At 41.9% G+C, this 17,500-nt stretch overlaps 1 protein-coding gene across 1 annotated transcript in view; it reads right to left on the bottom strand.

Annotated features, from left to right (window-relative positions):
* The window catches only part of wu:fy63c09 (uncharacterized protein LOC797544 homolog), a 33,673-nt gene that overhangs the window by 5,102 nt on the left and 11,071 nt on the right, over positions 1-17,500 (bottom strand). The window contains exons 5-12 of the mRNA XM_067445360.1: positions 17,146-17,278; positions 16,778-16,946; positions 15,597-16,697; positions 11,504-11,571; positions 11,350-11,393; positions 11,093-11,270; positions 8,209-8,274; positions 6,826-6,986 (exon numbers count right to left, since the gene is read on the bottom strand). Coding sequence (XP_067301461.1) covers positions 6,826-6,986; positions 8,209-8,274; positions 11,093-11,270; positions 11,350-11,393; positions 11,504-11,571; positions 15,597-16,697; positions 16,778-16,946; positions 17,146-17,278 — 1,920 coding nt within the window. The remainder of the gene's footprint in view (positions 1-6,825; positions 6,987-8,208; positions 8,275-11,092; positions 11,271-11,349; positions 11,394-11,503; positions 11,572-15,596; positions 16,698-16,777; positions 16,947-17,145; positions 17,279-17,500) is intronic.

The following is a 17,500-nucleotide window of genomic DNA, read 5'->3' as shown; positions in this document are numbered from 1 at the left end:
TAATGTTAACATGATTAGAATGTTGCTAACCACATGATTAGCAATTTGTTAGCATGATGCTAACATGATTAGCATTTTGTTAGCATGATGCTAACATGATTAGCATGTTGTTAACATGATGCTAACATGATTAGCATTTTGCTATCATGATGCTAACACAATTAGCATGTTGCTAGGGTGTTTTTGGTGGTTGCTAGGCGGTTGCTAGGGTGTTCTAGGTGGTTGCTAGGTGGTCGCTAGGCAGTTGCTAGGGTATTCTGGGTGGTTGCTAGGCAGTTGCTATGGTGTTCTGGGTGGTTGCTATGACGTTGCTATGTGGTTGCTAGGGTCCTGTTTCCAAGAATCGATTCCGCACTGTTGTTTTCGATTCCTTTTCGATTCTTCTTTTTTTAACAAAATCGATGGTGAACCTAGTTCCGCAGTGACTGCAGGATGCAAGGATGTAGAAAGTATCCTTCTCCGAAACTTTATTTGTAAAATGATGATACATTTTCATAACTCTGATGAATTTTAAATGATGGATTCTCCTGAAATGGCCCATATAGCCCAGTAGTAAATGCGATTTAGCCTAATAAATCAAAAGGATAGCGCATTATTCATGGATGTGCATTTATTGCATGTTTAAAACTACATGACATGTCTAAAATGCATGTGCACAGTTAAGTTAAAGGACTACGTTCAAATAAGTTCTTTTGCACAGAATGTACGAGGCAAAATAACCACAATATTAAAGAAAACAATAATATAAGAGTGCGCAGTTTATTTGTCAATCAGATGCGCGAGCAAGTTGCGTTCATTACTATAGCAACATTAGACTCGTCATTAAGCTGTACTCTAGTCTAGGCGCATTTTCTTTCCGTTATCAATGGATTAAAGAAAATTAAAGAAAAGAAAATAGAAAATTAAAATAAGACCCTCACATCTGCATCTGTAAGCAGCGCTCAAAACCTACCGTTGTGGACAACAGAACCATTTCACGATTTAAAATTATGGAGTTTTTTGTGTGCAAAATGTAGCAAACTTGTCCACGATGCAGGATCACAGAAGGAAACAATGACAATAAACACTATTAAACTCAGTGAATGAGAGGTATAGTAATAATCAGCGATATGCGTTCACATACGGCTTGATTTGAACGTTTCATACCATAAAAATAAGTAGTTAGAATTACGTTCTAGTGACGTCATCACGCAATGACAAAAAAAAAAAAAAATGCTGAATTGCTTTATTTTTAACTCGTTATCTGAAACTAACTGTTCAAAAGAACCTTTTGCAAAAATGTAATAGACTTCCAATCATTATTAGTAAGCGAGAGACAGGTGAATAAAGAGGAGTCGATTCCCCGCGATGGAATCGATTCCCAGCCCTAGCGTGAGCGCACTCTAGTGCCGCCCATTACTTCCCATTAAGCATCGAATCGGAACAAGCAAAATACAACATAATGTTTATTAAACATGATCATCATAGGGCGCCCCCTCAGCCACACGTTTAATTACTTATCAACCTGATTATTAGATTGAATTGATGGTGATTATTGATTATTGGTCAGGCATTCGGTCAGGGAAGAGCTCATCTTGCGCATTCATCAAAAATAAGGCGTCTAAACCCGCGGATGCACAGGGACGGAAAAAGAGAAAGGAAGAAGATCTAAAGAAAGCCCAATATAGAGGTTAGCCTTCTTATCTCGGCAAATAAGTTGTCAAACAAAATAAATTTACTTGGTATTATAAATATTATCAACTAATATTAATTTTATTAAAATTATTAATATTGTTACTAAGCTATCACTTGCTAGTTTTCTACTGTAACAAAGTTCTTAACTGGACAGGAAGGAGGCGGGAACCGGCAAACGTTCAAAACTTTAATTCAAAATAAATAAACAAAACGAAAGTAAAACCGCGGACAGCCCCTCACGCATGGGCGTCGGAACCATTGTGTGTGGGTGGGACAAGACCCACCCACTTTTTAAGACCAATGATATTGGCCCCACTCACTTTTATCGTCTCTAATTCAGCACGTCTGTTTACCTTGACTACCCCTTAACCTAGAAACTTATAATTAAACATGTTAAACGCGTTATTTCCCCTTTTCTAATAGTTTCTCTTTTTGTATTGAAAATAAATACCTTTCCGATCTGATATGTGATGGGGAAATGGAGTAGAGCGAGTGTGGCAAAAGGCGGATTCGAACCTCTGATCGATTTGCGTCAAAACTTAATGCGTCTTACCCCTACTCTATAACCACGGTAAATATTTCAGTGATTTCTGTAATTTTGTCTGGCCCAATCAATCGTTTAGAAAACAGCACTTTTTCTGTCTGGCCACGGAGCATAAGAAACATGCAACTTGTTCATTATCATTATCTGTGAAACTGTTGATGTCTATGGCAGTTAAATGAATATAGCCTTTTTATTAGACTATTGGTATTGACTGGATTGAGGTCTTTTTTGGAAAGAGATATGGCCTCAAACGCACCATAATGCAGGAAATCACATCTATGAAATCATTTGACCCCCCGCAAAACAATTCCCCCGCCTATCATATTTTGCCTTACTGACCCACCCACTTTTTATTTGCTTCCTACGCCCATGCCCTCACGGACGACTGCCCACTAGGGCTGTAACGATATGCGATATGAAATCAAAATCGCAATATGCAGGTCCACGAACCTGTATCGCGATGTGAGAAGGCAGAATCGCGACACACCCCTTCCAACTCCCAGAATTATACTTCCTGTCCAGGTCCAACTTTTAAGTCAGCAGTGTGGCAACATTTCGCCGGTGGAGAACAAGGATGGCAATCGTGTAGTTGACAAGACCCACACAATTTGTCGTAAGTGTTTCGAGAAGCTTCCCCAACCGGATTTTATTAATATGCATTAGTGTCAAAATGACATATAAACATCTTTTCCTATTCCATTTTGCCTGGAAACGCTTCCAACACGCTCGCGTGTCGAGTTAAAAATAGGCACTCTCTTCTATTTGAAGCATGCACGCGTTTTCCGTGCGTGTCACGCATGCATTATGCAAACTCTAACCGTAGAGCTGGGAATCGATTCCAAAAAGAATCGATTACTCGATTCCAAGGCGTTGGGAATCGACTCCTCTTTATTCACTTGTCTCTCGCTTACTAATAATGATTGGAAGTCTATTACATTTTTGCAAAAGGTTCTTTTGAACAGTTAGTTTCAGATAACGAGTTAAAAATAAAGCAATTCAGCTGTTTTTTTTTTTGCGTCATTGCGTGATGACGTCACTAGAACGTAATTCTAACTACTTATTTTTATGGTATGAAACGTTCAAATCAAGCCGTATGTGAACGCATATCGCTGATTATTACTATACCTTTCATTCACTGAGTTTAATAGTGTTTATTGTCATTGTTTCCTTCTGTGATCCTGCATCGTGGACAAGTTTGCTACATTTTGCACACAAAAACTCCATAATTTTAAATTGTGAAATGGTTCTGTTGTCCACAACGGTAGGTTTTGATCGCTGCTTACAGATGCAGATGTGAGGGTCTTATTTTAATTTTCTATTTTCTTTTGTTTTTTCTCTTTAATCCATTGATAACGGAAAGAAAATCATAGACTGTAAAAAAAATAGAAGAAAATGCGCCTAGTACAGCTTAATGACCGAGTCTATGTTGCTATAGTAATGAACGCAACTTGCTCGCGCATCTGATTGACAAATAAACTGCGCACTCTTATATTATTGGTTTTGTTAATATTGTGGTTATTTTGCCTCGTACATTCTGTGCAAAAGCACTTATTTGAACGTAGTCATTTAACTTAACTGTGCACATGCATTTTAGACATGTCATGTAGTTTTAACCTCCTGGGACCCAGTAATAGACTTTTGTCCTCTGTAGTGGACATTATATTTTAGTGAGTTTCTGTGACATCACACACGTCACAGTTTTGAGTCAGGATGTCCTTTATAGAGCACATTCAGGGCTTTGCAAAGATACCAAATGTTTGGAGGTGTCACCAGGACAACAACAACTTCTTGGTCTTTAAAAATGGCTGACATTAATGTTTAGCACTCTTATGGAAATATGATCATATTTTGTAATTATAATTTAAATCTGATTAATTTTCTAATTGTTTGTTATAAATCAACATCTCAGGAAAATGCTATGGGGTTTCTAATCTAAATATGACTCTTTGTTACAAAACAGGGCATTGATTTCATAAATGTCCACTGTAGAGGACACTGGGGCTTAAATCATGTTTATAAGGCATTTTGGAGACACAACAAGTAAATAGAAAAATAAATTACATATCAATATTCCTATGAAATATTACATATTATTTTGAAAATGTTGCCAATTATTACTCCCCTTATTACACTTCTTTTTTTCATTACATGTTGCACCAAGAACACAATAATTTGCAAATCAGATGCAATATACCGATACATTGTATTGAATGGGAAAATCCAAGTATGGCCATTTTACCCACATATTGCATAAAGTAAGATGGCATATCAAAGCATTCAGTTATATCTTTTATAACATAGCTCAGAATCATCTTTAAAAAAAGTTTGTTTTAAAAAAATCCTGAAACTTAAAAATGTATTCGTGAATTAAAAATAAATCCCATTGTTTTTGCCTATACATGCAATATCATTTCATTAAAAAAATTTAACAACTGAGTCCTGGTGTCAACTACAGAGGACATATCATAAAATATGAATATAATATAATTTTACAAAAAAATAATCTGTCCATTTGTTTCTTATGCTCTAAACAATCTAATGACATGAAAAAATACAAAATTCAAAAAACTTTTTCTTTCTGGGTCATGCAATAAATGCACATCCATGAATAATGCGCTATCCTTTTGATTTATTAGGCTAAATCACATTTACTTCTGGGCTATATGGGCTATTTCAGGAGAATCCATCATTTAAAATTCATCAGAGTTATGGAAATGTATCATCATTTTACAAATAAAGTTTCGGAGAAGGATACTTTCTACATCCTTGCATCCTGCGGTCACTGCGGAACTAGGTTCACCATCGATTTTGTTAAAAAACGAAGAATCGAAAAGGAATCGAAAACAACAGTGGGGAATCGATTCTTGGAAACGACTCCGTCAATTCCGGAAACAGGAATTGGAATCGGAATCGATTCCAAAAATTTCGGAATCGACCAGCCCTATCTAACCGGTTAAGATGAGAGCCGAAATAAAAACGGACACGCCACGCAGCCGAGACGCTCACGGCACGCTTGCAGTGTGTCCCCACAACCCAACAGCAGCAGCCTACACTGCCTAGTTTATTCCAAGCAAAGTTTCCAGCCAATTCAGGTCGTGCACAAAAAATTACAGATGCAATTGGAATCATGTCACTGGATATGCGCCCTTTTTCGGTTGTTGAAAACGAGGGATTCACGTAGCCTATTTACTTAGTGTGCTCGAGCCCCGTTATGCATTACTGAGCCGGGCGCATTTCTCTCAAAATGTGCTACCAAAACTTCTGGAGAAAACGAAGGCTAAGGTGGAGGAAGGGTTGAGTACTGCTGAATCCATCGCAATCACCACCGATGGATGGACGTCCCGTGCCACAGACAGCTATATGACCATAACCGCACACTAGGCTATATCACGGCCAATTGGCAAATAGCAAACCCCGCCCAAACACGCGCTAGAGAGCCACAGAGAGTAAGCCTCAGTTACCTCAGTGCGAAAAAACATTAGCCATTGTTCTTTGTAAATGTAAGATTGATTGAAGAAGAATTTTCAAAATGCTCGAATCATCTCCACTATGGACTTTAGTTCTGTTTGTTTTTCAACAGTATTTTATTACAAAGAAAACAGAAGTGTTATAGCTTTGGCTATATAGTTTAATTTACTTAGGTATTTTGTTAATAATTTGCATAGTTAATATTGTTATTTGGTGTTCAGTTTATACAGGTTCTTCAAATGTTATTTAATAAATTAATTTTTTTTCCCTCAAAATATCTTTTGAACTGTTTTGTTCCCCCCCTATCGAGGTTTGTATCGTACCGTGGGTCAAAAATCGTGGTACGAACCGAATCGTGGGTTTGGTGTATCGTTACAGCCCTACTGCCCACACACATATAATAAAACTTAAACAAAACTCAACATAAAGTCCAGGCCTGGTCCTCTCTCGTCTTCCGCTGCCGTCGCTCCTCCTTTTATGCTCCCGTCCCTCGGCCGCGAGACGAGACCGGTGTGTCACGCAGCTGGTACTCATTAACACTCGTCACCGGCCCGCTCTCACGGTCCCTCGCCCCGCTGCCTGCCACATCTACGTATTGCAAACATAACTTCACTGACAATGAAGGGGTGGGGGGGCCACAGAACTCCATCTCGCCTAGGGCAACCAAAGAGCTAGAGCCGGCCCTGGCTGCCTGTCATAATTCAAAGCTCATCTCGGAGGAGAACACCGATAAATGTGACAGAATGGACGATATTAAAGTCTGTATTTGTAATACACGTTTCAGGTGCGAGTGATCAGCGAGGTGAGCGCCGGCAGAATGCCCAACGGACGAACGTCGGCGCGCGGCTCCCGCTCTCCACATGCACTGCTTCTGCCCATAGCTTGCGCGTGCAGTGTGACATTTGAATGGTCACAAAGTGCGTTCGCGACCGGCTTTGACCGTTCTAAAATGGCGGACGGCTAACGTATAGCGGCCCATAGAAACTGTCGCTAATGAGGTATCTACGTATACATATCTATGATACTGCGCCCCAGCCTAGGGTTGTTAAACACAACCAAGCCTAGAAAAAAACCACAGAACCACCCCTTTAAATGACAATATTAAACAGTGTAATTGTGTATTTCTCATCATGTCTCACCTGTCTTGCTGGATCTGCTGCTCCGATTGGTCCGTGTCTTCCAGCTGAACCTCACTGACGGGCACATCTTGACCTTTGACCTCTGAGAGGCAGAGGTCGTGGAGTGTATTCGACGGTGTTTGTAGGATGGGGCTGTCATCGAGGACAATCAGCTGCTCTTCCTGAAGCAGGAAATATTTCAGGATATAAAAATTATTTGCAAGTGTGTGTGTGTGTAAGAGAATGTGTGTATGTGTGAGAATGTGTGTGTGTGGATGTGTATGTATTTATATGTGTATATTTGTGTGTGAGAGTGTTTGTGTGTGTGTGTATGTGAGTATGTGTGAATGTGTGTATGTGTGAGAATGTGTGTGTGTGTATGTGTGAGAATGTGCGTGTGTGGATGTGTATGTATTTATATTCGGTCAGTGTGTGTTTGTGTGTGTGTGTGTTTCTGTCTGTGTGAGTGTGTGTGTGTGTGTGTATGTATGCATGTGTGTTTGTGTGTGTACGCGTGTGTGTGAGTGTTTGTCTGTGTGTGTGTGTGAGTGTGTGTGTTTGTGAGAGTGTGTGTGTGTGTGTTTCTGTCTGTGTGTGTGTGTGTGTGTGTGTGTGTGTGTGTGTTTGTGAGAGTGTGAGTCTGTGTGTTTCTGTCTGTGTGACTGTGTGTGTGTGTTTCTGTCTCTGTGTGTGTGTGTGTGTGTTTGTGTGTGTATGCGTGTGTGTGAGTGTTTGTCTGTGTGTGTGTGTGAGTGTGAGTGTGTGTGTGTGTTTGTGAGAGTGTGTGTGTGTGTTTCTATCTGTGTGAGTGTGTGTGTGTTTCTGTTTGTGTGAGTGTGAGTGTTTGTCTGTGTGTGTGAGTGTGTGTGTTTGTGAGTGTGTGTGTGTGTGTGTGTGTTTCTGTCTACGTGAGTGTGTGTGTGTTTCTGTCTGTGTGTGTGAGTGTGTGTGTTTGTGAGAGTGTGTGTCTGTGTTTCTGTCTGTGTGTGTTCCTGTCTGTGTGAGTGTGTGTGTGTGTGTGTTTGTGAGAGTGTGTGTGTGTGTGTGTGTGTGTGTTTGTGAGAGTGTGTGTGTGTGTGTTTGTGAGAGTGTGTGTGTGTGTGTGTGTGTTTGTGAGAGTGTGTGTGTGTGTGTTTGTGTTTGTGAGAGTGTGTGTGTGAGTGTTTCTGTCTGTGTGTGTGTGTGTGTTTGTGAGAGTGTGTGTGTGTGTGTGTGTGTGTGTTTGTGAGAGTGTGTGTGTGTGTGTGTGTTTCTGTCTGTGTGAGTGACTGTGTGTGTGTGTGTGTGTGTGTGTGTGTGTGTGTGTGTGTGTGTGTGTTTCTGTCTGTGTGAGTGAGTGTGTGTGTTTGTGTGTGTGAGTGTTTGTCTGTGTGAGTGTGTGTGTGAGTGTGTGTGTGTGTTGACCTGGAAGGAGGTCTCCTCCAATGGTTCCTCTTTGCTCTTCTCCTCTGAATCTCCTTGAACTTTGCTCTAGTGCACAAACACATAAACAACAATAATATCCACTATAAATCCGGCTGCTTTCACTGTGTTTCTGAATTATTTATACACTTCCTTCCTTAAAACATTTAAATGAACATTCGTCATAATTTTTTCCGGCCTTATGCCGTTCGTTCTTCAGTAAATCATAGAGATTTAATGTCCGATATGCTTATTTATACATCAAACTTTTAAAAAAAGTTGTGAGGATCAGACCTAATACACTGAAAATCACACGGCGATATGTTTTTAAATTGCAGCGTAAGGGTTGGTCACTGGTCATTGGTCACATGACGTGAGAACCAAAGACGATTGGCCAATGGCATGTCCGAAGGCACCATTTTTAATGAAACGAGTTATATTTGAGAGCAGCGGCTCAGAGAGAGATTATTACTACTAAATGTTACCTATTGTATATTTGCCATACTTTCATCAGTCGACTAATCACAGTAAATTAAGACAATTGTTTTGTATTACAACTTTAAATGTGTGAATCTCATTAAATATGCATTATTTCCCAAGCATAAATCTGAACATTAGATAAAGCCAGGATCAAATCTCTTGTTTGAGTTTGTTGCCATACTAGAGATAAAGGATTTTACTGAGAGATATCTTTTTTTATTACTCCATAAATAAGAAAATACTGTGAAACGCACAGAAAAAACATATTTTATGAAAAAACGGTTCTATAAATCAGTGTGAATGATATATGAACAAACCCCTCAGTAGAAACCTTCAGATTATAGTCAGGAATAAAACTGTAAGTTTTGGTGTGTATAAGTGCAGCTGAAGTGGAGGAACAACTCTTTAAATATATGAATTATAATCAAAATCTACAGACGCTAATACATAAAGTGAAATAAAATAAAGACTTAAATGTGGATTTAGGATGTTATCTTTCCACTAATCTGAAAGAAGACATGTAATGGAGGCAAAATGGCTCATAATCTCAAAACTGACCAGTGTGTGATTTAATTCTTGCCTTAAATGAATCATAATCAAAATTAGTGTTATTTTTGTATTAATTATATACTATTATATATATATATATAAATATATATATATACTCGATATATAATAGTATATAATTAATACAAAAATAACACTAATTTTGATTATAATTCATTATATGTCAAATATATATATTTGGTTTTCATTTTAAGTTTTTAATAATTTTCTTTAAGCTTTTGTTATGTTTATTATTTCTTTGTGGCTTCAGTGTATGTTTATCTCGGTTTTAGTTTGAGTAATTGTAGTGCTTCAATTTAAAGTGATTTCTTTCAGTTAGTTGTCAAGGCAACATTTATATTTTATTTCAGCTTAATTAATCCTCTGGTGCTGTTCACGTGTCAGTCAAATTACCAATTCTTTTTATTTCAATGAAATGAATGTACTATATTTTAATATGATGTTTCTTTTGAATGTTTTGTATTTTTAGGGGATTTTATGGTACTAAATTATATTTACAGTGTATTTATAATCCATTTATTCACTTTGTGAGCACAGACCTTAAAGGGTTACTTCAGCGATTAGCATATGGCTTTGTATCAGTAGAAACCCTGGAGTATATTCAAATGATTGTGCTTTCCCCCCTCATATCTCCCTGAGACGAGAGATTTATGCATTTTATTTCTGGAAAAATTCCTCCTATGACGCAAATTACGATATTTGAGGAGGAACGTTTGGCCAAAGGCTAAAGACTACAGCCAGCAGAGGGAGCCATTTCCGCATGTTTTGAACCCGCGCATGAGGGATGGAGATCACACTCACAGCTCAGCTCAGCTCAGGCACTCATTTAAACGGAGCTATGGTGAGCAATGGAAGTCTTTTAACTTCTCAAATTAATTTCTATGAAAGTTAAGCTTGCAAAGGCATGAACTGAAACGCGCCAGACTGAACTCGCGTTGTGAATGTATGCCGCGAGTGTAGTCGCGATTACCTCAGCTCTCATCATGAGCTCATCAGCTCATTTATCTGACTCCTGCAGTTAGTGCTCAGTGCTGTGAGACTCGCGCGGCGACTCCATCGTTATATTGAACACACACGTTCAGTTTTTAATTGTAGTGTCTTCTCTATCTCAGTCACAGTAATCCAGTAGCGGTGGCTTTGGGAATGGCCTCACAGGGCAGCGAAGCATTCTGGGAATTGTAGTCTTTCATCCCCATGAGACAAAAATACATTTTCTGTCTTTTCTCAGTCTAGAAAGCACCAAATTCAAAAATAATTTCACATTTCTACTGCATTGATGACCCAGTTTAAATACAGATTCATCTTCCCAGCGCTGAAGTACCCCTTTAAAAATACTAATAACTTCATAAATCTTGAATGTTTTGGAGCACCGACTAAAGTTTGGTCTTTTTTCAAGACAACACTTGGCAGATTATTGCTGATCAAGTTTTAAAAAGTGAACTTAAAAAGAGTTACATAATTTTACGTTTATTGTTATGAAAAATGCACAAAAATAAAATTTTACATTTTTATATGAAATATATATATATATATATATATATATATATATATATATATATATATATATATATGTTATGTCATGTTCCACATTTGAGGTTGAGATCTCAATAAATGAGCTTTTGGTGAGATTGTGTTTGGGCGCAGTACCAAAAGCTTTTTTTTTTAAAATTAATTTCCAATGCACTCATTTATTGAGAAAAGAGCATCAGAGGGTTAAAATAACAAAAATAATTTTGATAGAGCATAAGAATGACATGAATGTGAGTAAATATCGTATCCCTCAAATAATAAACAAGACATTTTCCTGGAGTTCTTCTCAAATACTCTAAAAAACACTCACAGAATAACGCTCATAAAGCGGATGTCCTGGTTTGGGTCGGGGTGGGAGGGGCGGGGCTCGCTTTGAAACCCTGCTACTTGGCGGCTGATTGGTCGCAGCAGGGGAGGAGGCGGAGCCTGCAGGTTTGGCTACTTTGATTGGAGGAGGACGGAGGGGGAGGAGTCTACCGCCACTGGGTCTGAGACACAAACAGAAAGAATGACAGATGGGACAAAACAAACCAGATTGTTCATCCTGGAGGAAAAACGCTGAGGTACCTCGGAGGGAGAGAAGGAACTGAGGCGATGACATCCACAGCGGCCTGGACACACACACACACACACACATCATAAACATCTAATCCCTCTGAAATGCTCATGCTAATATGGAAACATCCTCATAAGGGTGGATTATGAACAGATATAGCATCACCTGTGAGGGGGGCGCAGTCTTCCTGAGCACAGGTGGAGGCGGCCGGGAGTGTTTGGGAACTAATGGACCTGCATATAAACACAGACGCTCATTAAACGTTAAGTTGCGCTCCTGCACCTCGTAATACATCCACAGTATCCAAAAAGTTGTGTTTACAAGCACCAGACGGATTAACTAGTTGCTGGATTTGACAAAGTTTATGAGTTTCACCACATTAAATCTTCGACAGAACTTTGATTTAATAATAAATAATAATAATACATTTTATTTGTATTGCACTTTACATTTGTAACAAATCTCAAAGTGCTACAGTTAAAGGGGGGGGGACACCGTTTCAGTCAATCTCATGTCAATCTTGAGTACCTATAGAGTAGTATTGCATCCTTCATATCTCCGAAAAGTCTTTAGTTTTATTATATTTATAAAAGAAATATGGGCTGTACCGATGAAAAAAACGAGCGGCTGGAGGCGTATCGTGTGGGCGGAGCTAAAGAATGACGAGGCGTATGGAGTGGGCGGAGCTGAAGAATGGTGAGGCGTATCGAGTGGGCGGAGCTAAAGAATGACGAGGCGTATCGAGTGGGCGGAGCTAAAGAATGACGAGGCGTATCGAGTGGGCGGAGCTAAAGATTGACGAGGCGTATCGAGTGGGCGGAGCTAAAGAATGACGAATGCGCAAAGCAGTGACGTCCTCAAGCGTGGAGAAACCCATGGCTATCGATCTCAGCTAATAGATATGATCCAGAATCAGATCCGGAGGCTGAAATAAACTGAACAGGAGAAACAGCAGCAGCAGGACGTCCGTCTCTGTGGTATGGACTGTATTTAGTGGCCTGTCCACATTTGTGTGTTTACTCGCAGTTTATGAGGACATGATTCGGTTTATGGACTATTGTATGCGACTAAACCTTAGCAGTAGCAAGCGAAACGGTTTTGCACGTCAGACTAGTGTAACGTTATACAGAGAACATCAATGGAGTCCGTTAGCGCATTTGAATGACGAAGCACGCGATCGTGTCGTTTACTGATGTTTACTCACGCGACGATAGCCGACAGCACAGACATCTGAAGCAGTTTTACTCACCGGCTGCTTCTAAAGCAGGACCGAACCTTTATCGCTGGGACCGCTCCGTCAAAAACACACTTCTTTGGTATAATTTGGTGAAGTCCTGTGACAGCAGTGACCGTGGAGATCCACTTTGCGACGCGACTGAAGCGATGCCTTGAAGCTTCCCGTCATTTCTGCGTTCAAATCGGTTCAAATGCAGCGCTGCCTTCCCAGAATGCTGTGCTGAAGTGTTGAAGTCACTCGACGTCACCCATAGGAATAAAGTGGAGCGCGGCGCGTTACATAAGTGTTCACGGACGACTGGATCTGCAGCTGAGAGTGTTTATGGGCGTGCATTTCCTCTCTCGCTCTAGTCACGCGCGCGCGCCCTACCGGGAGAAGAGCCCGTACAGCCCATACAAGGACCTTCCGCTCTATTAACGTCAAGCCGAGCCATACTCGAAAAAAACTCTCCGAAACTTGTGAGAAACCGGAAGGAGTATTTTTGACACAGAAATACTTCATCAAACGTCCAACTTTGTTTTTGAAACTTTTTTCTATGTTTAGGATGGGAATCCAAGTCTTTAACAGCGTAAAAAGCTCAGTGTGTATGAAACAGCATTTCACCCCCCCCCCCCCTTTAAGGTAATTTAAAAATGGGAAAATACAAATAGATTAAATAGCTAAAAGAAATAAGCTCTCCCAAAAAGAAAAGTTTTTAGTCCTTTTTTAAAAGTCTCAAGAGCTTGAGGTGCCCTCAGATGGTCGGGGTAGGGCACTCCAAACCCGAGGAGTGGCAGAACAGAAAGCCCGATCACCCATAGAGCTGAGCTTAGTCTTGGGAAGATGAAGGAGGTTTGAGTTTGTTGAACGAAGTGATCGAGCTGTAGTTGAAGGAGTGAGAAGTTCTTTCAGATAGGAGGGGGCATTTCCGTAGATGCACTGGTGGGTTAGAAGGGAGATTATATTCAATCCCGGTGGAACCAGGAAGCCAGTGAAGTGAATGGAGAACGGGTGTGATGTGATCGAATTTTCGAACTCTCAACAGGATCCTTGCTGCACTATTCTGAACACACTGCAGTCTCTGCAAGCTTTTGTTAGGGATCCCGATGAGAAGTGTGTTACAGTAATCCAGTCTGGAGGAGACAAAGGCGTGGACCAGCTTTTCAGCATCTGCTAAGGTTCGTGTTGGACGGAGTTTAGCAATATTTCTGAGATGGTAGAAAGACGTCTTCCAGAGGTTTTTGATATGGGCTTCAAAGCTGAGTTGTGGGTCAAATCTTACACAAGATTTAACCAATTTGTATCAATTAGGGCTGTACAAATAATCAGAATAAACCGTAACTGTAATGTGGCTTTGTGTGATTGTGTAATTACAAATGTTGGGATTTAATTAGGGGTGACCCCAAATAGTCGAAGATTCAATGCATCGATATGCGGAGCCTGATTCGACCACCGATCTCACGGTCGAATCTTCGCGGGTGTTATGAAACGAGGATCATATCGTTTTGGCAATATGGGGGAGCTCAATATTTTAAAGACGTGTCCCGGCGCTGAGCTGAGCTGAGCATCGGTGTGCGACCCCTTTAAGGGCGCTGAGCTTCGCACCGCGCCTTTAAAATTAGAACACGTTCAATGAGTGTACACACACCGGCGGCAGCATTCAGCGCCTGTCCGCGGCCACTCGGGAAGTTGTTTAAAATCCTGCCGCACCACAGAGCGCTTTCGTGCAGCTCATCTGTCAGCCAATTCAAAATTGAGTTTGCGTGTATATAATGTGCGCGTCAGGTGGCGGTGTGAGATCCTGAGGCGCGGGGCTGAGCATCGCGTCCTTCACCCGCTTTAGGCACAATCGGCTTCAGATCGTGCATGTAAACGCACTCAAAGTGTTCTTTTCCTCTCTAGGCAGGTATTTTTTTAGGTTTATTTATCAAAATGTTCTTTTATATATTTGTGTGATGTTCTGTATTTCGATCGCGGCTTTAACATGTTATGAGAAAACGGTTTATGAATGTTTATCCACCACATTACCTTTTACGCTATTTAAACCTCAATAAGAAAGCCATTGTCAGTTCGTCTGTCAGTTGGCAGGCAGTTTTGGTCGCTTTATTAAAAGTTGTTGCTGTGTGCAGTGTGTAAAGGAAAATAAAAATAGTTTTACCCTCGTGCTGACTAGTGTTGTGCCCCTCCTGACCCACTCACACACACACAGATGATTCGGCTATCAGTCGACCATAGAGAGATTCGACAATTCTGATTCGATTGGCTAAATCCTTACTCGAGGACAACCCTAGATTTAATTAAATATAGTATGTGGTGTGTTGAACCATCTTCACAAACGCGTGACGAGAAGTGCTTATAAACAAAAGAGAAACTTTAAGGGCTTCCTGTGGTTATCCACCAAAATAAAAGATTGATACGTTAATGTTTGAAATTAAGGAAATTAACACCTTGTATTTTAGTAATTGGTACAATCTTGGTAGTTTTATCCTTTTATAAACGCAGATCAGGCATAACATTATGACCGGTAAAGTGAATAGCACTGGTGATCTCTTCATCACGGCTCCTGTTAGTGGGTGGGATATATTAGGCAGCAAGTGAACATTTTGTCCTCAGAGTTGATGTGTGTGAAGCAGGAGAAATGGGCAAGCGTAAGGATTTGAGCGAGTTTGACAAGGGCCAGATTGTGACGGCTAGACGACTGGGTCAGAGCATCTCCAAAACTGCAGCTCTTGTGGGCTGTTCCCGGTCTGCAGTGGTCAGTATCTATCAAAAGTGCTCCAAGGAAGGACCAGTGGAGAACCGGCCACAGGGTCATGGGCGGCCAAGGCTCATTGATGCACGTGGGGAGCGAAGGCTGGCCCGTGGGGTCCGATCAAACAGAGGAGCTACTGGAGCTCAAACTGCTCCACAAGTTAATGCTGGTTCTGATAGAAAGCTGTCAGAATACACAGAGCATCTCAGTTTGCCACGTATGGGGCGCCATAGCTATAAAAATCCCCCCCCCCGAATTGCCCTAGCAGTAAGTAAATTAGAGACACTCACGTTTTCCGACGTTCCTGTCGGTCGTCGTCACTGGTGTTGTCTCGACCGGAGTGTTTATAGCTTGATCTTCTGAATTTCTCCTCGCAGATGAACCGGACGCCATCTGCTGGTTAGGAGGAGCGCTGGCAGGACGGGCGGATGCAGGCGATTTGGACTCCTCTGGAGGACTCTGGAGTTTGCTCAAAAGGGGTCTGGGTGCTGGCACGGGTGGATTTAGGGGTTTAGAAGGGCTTTCCTCAACGGTAGGGTCAAAAACCTCAAAGACAGATGGTTTTGGTGCGAGTTGGGGTTTGGATTTGTGAGTTCTAGGCCGTGGTTGTGGTCTACGCAACGGTTCAGACGGTTCAGGTGCTGTGATGGAGCAAGCGGCTTCGTCTACATCGCTCGCCTTGCTTTCTTGACTTTCTCCGTGCGTTTCGTCCGAGCCGAACACCTCCATCAGGTCTTGGAGGTATTTGCTGGAGACGTTCGACGGGGCATCGTCGAATCCGGCGAACACGCTCTCGGCCCCATCGTCCTTCAGACGCACTAGAGTCTGAACTTTCACCTCTTTCGTCATTGGCTGGTCCAAAACGACGGGTTGTAGGGCGACGGTGGAGCGCGGTCGTGGTCTGGGGCGAGCGCTCCTCTCCTCTTTCATAGGGTAATCAAAATTGATCTGGGTGGAAGTCTTGGCTGAGGGGGCGGGGCCTATGGGACTGATGTCATTGATGATGTCATCGAAGTCCATCTGGGTGGAAGTCTTGGCAGAGGGGGTAGGGCCTATGGGACTGATGTCATCAAAGTCCGTCTGGGTGGAAATCTTGGTGGAGGGGGCGGGGCCTATGGGACTGATGTCATCAAAGTCCGTCTGGGTGGAAGTCTTGGTGGAGAGGGCGGGGCCTATGGGACTAATATCATGAAATTTAGTCTGGGTGGAAGTCTTGGCAGAGGGGGCGGGGCCTATGGGACTGATGTCATCAAAGTCCGTCTGGGTGGAAGTCTTGGTGGAGGGGGCGGGGCCTATGGGACTGATGTCACCGAAGGCTCGAGGCTTCAGGTCCGGTTCAGACGTGTGTTGGAGAGGCAGGGAGGGCCGCGGGGGTTTGGGAGGTTTGTGAACTGCAGGACAAAGAACACATTTCTGTAAATGTCAAAACATTTTTTCTGCAAACGCAGCCTGAGACGAAACCTCCTCTCACCCGGACGAGCCGCAGAGCATCGTGGGCCGGGGGAGTCCGTGTCCGTCTGCGTGGAGATGGTGGAGGTAGAGAGACGAGAAGACGGAGTTGAAGACGACGGAGAGGAGGAGGGAAGATTCTGTTCGCGGCTCTTCTCTCGGATCACCTGCTCATAGGAGGGAGGCGGGAGCTGCGGAGGAGGAGGAGCACCAATCAATCAACCAATCCATCAACCAATCCATCAACCAATCCATCAACCAATCCATCAACCAATCCATCCATCCATCCATCCATCCATCCATCCATCCATCCATCCATCCATCCACCTACCAATCAATCAAATAAATAAACAACGGGCTCTACACATCATTTCCTCAAGCTTCACCCACCTGCACAGTAGTGGCTCCTGCAGCCCATGTGGGCGGGGCCGGGGGCGGGGCTGGAGGAAAGCCTCCAGAAGCCCCGGGGAACCACGAGTTGGACGGCAGCGGTTCAGCAGAGAGGATGGTGATCTGTGGACGTCTGCAGAGCGACAATCAGTGACACGTTTACTGTGACATCACCGCTGTACCTCAATCTGATTGGCTGTTTAGTTAACAATGACTTGAGAACTAAACGATAACAACAAACAGTTTTACTCCAAGTTGAGCAGCATCGCTAAGATACTACTTAATTATTATCGTATTTTAGATACTATAGTTTTTGTTAATATTTTACATTGGTTTTAACTCACTCACACACACA

The sequence above is a fragment of the Pseudorasbora parva genome, chromosome 6 (assembly GCF_024679245.1).
Source record: "Pseudorasbora parva isolate DD20220531a chromosome 6, ASM2467924v1, whole genome shotgun sequence".
Taxonomy (NCBI): domain Eukaryota; kingdom Metazoa; phylum Chordata; class Actinopteri; order Cypriniformes; family Gobionidae; genus Pseudorasbora; species Pseudorasbora parva.
This window is presented reverse-complemented; position numbering and strand designations above follow the sequence as displayed.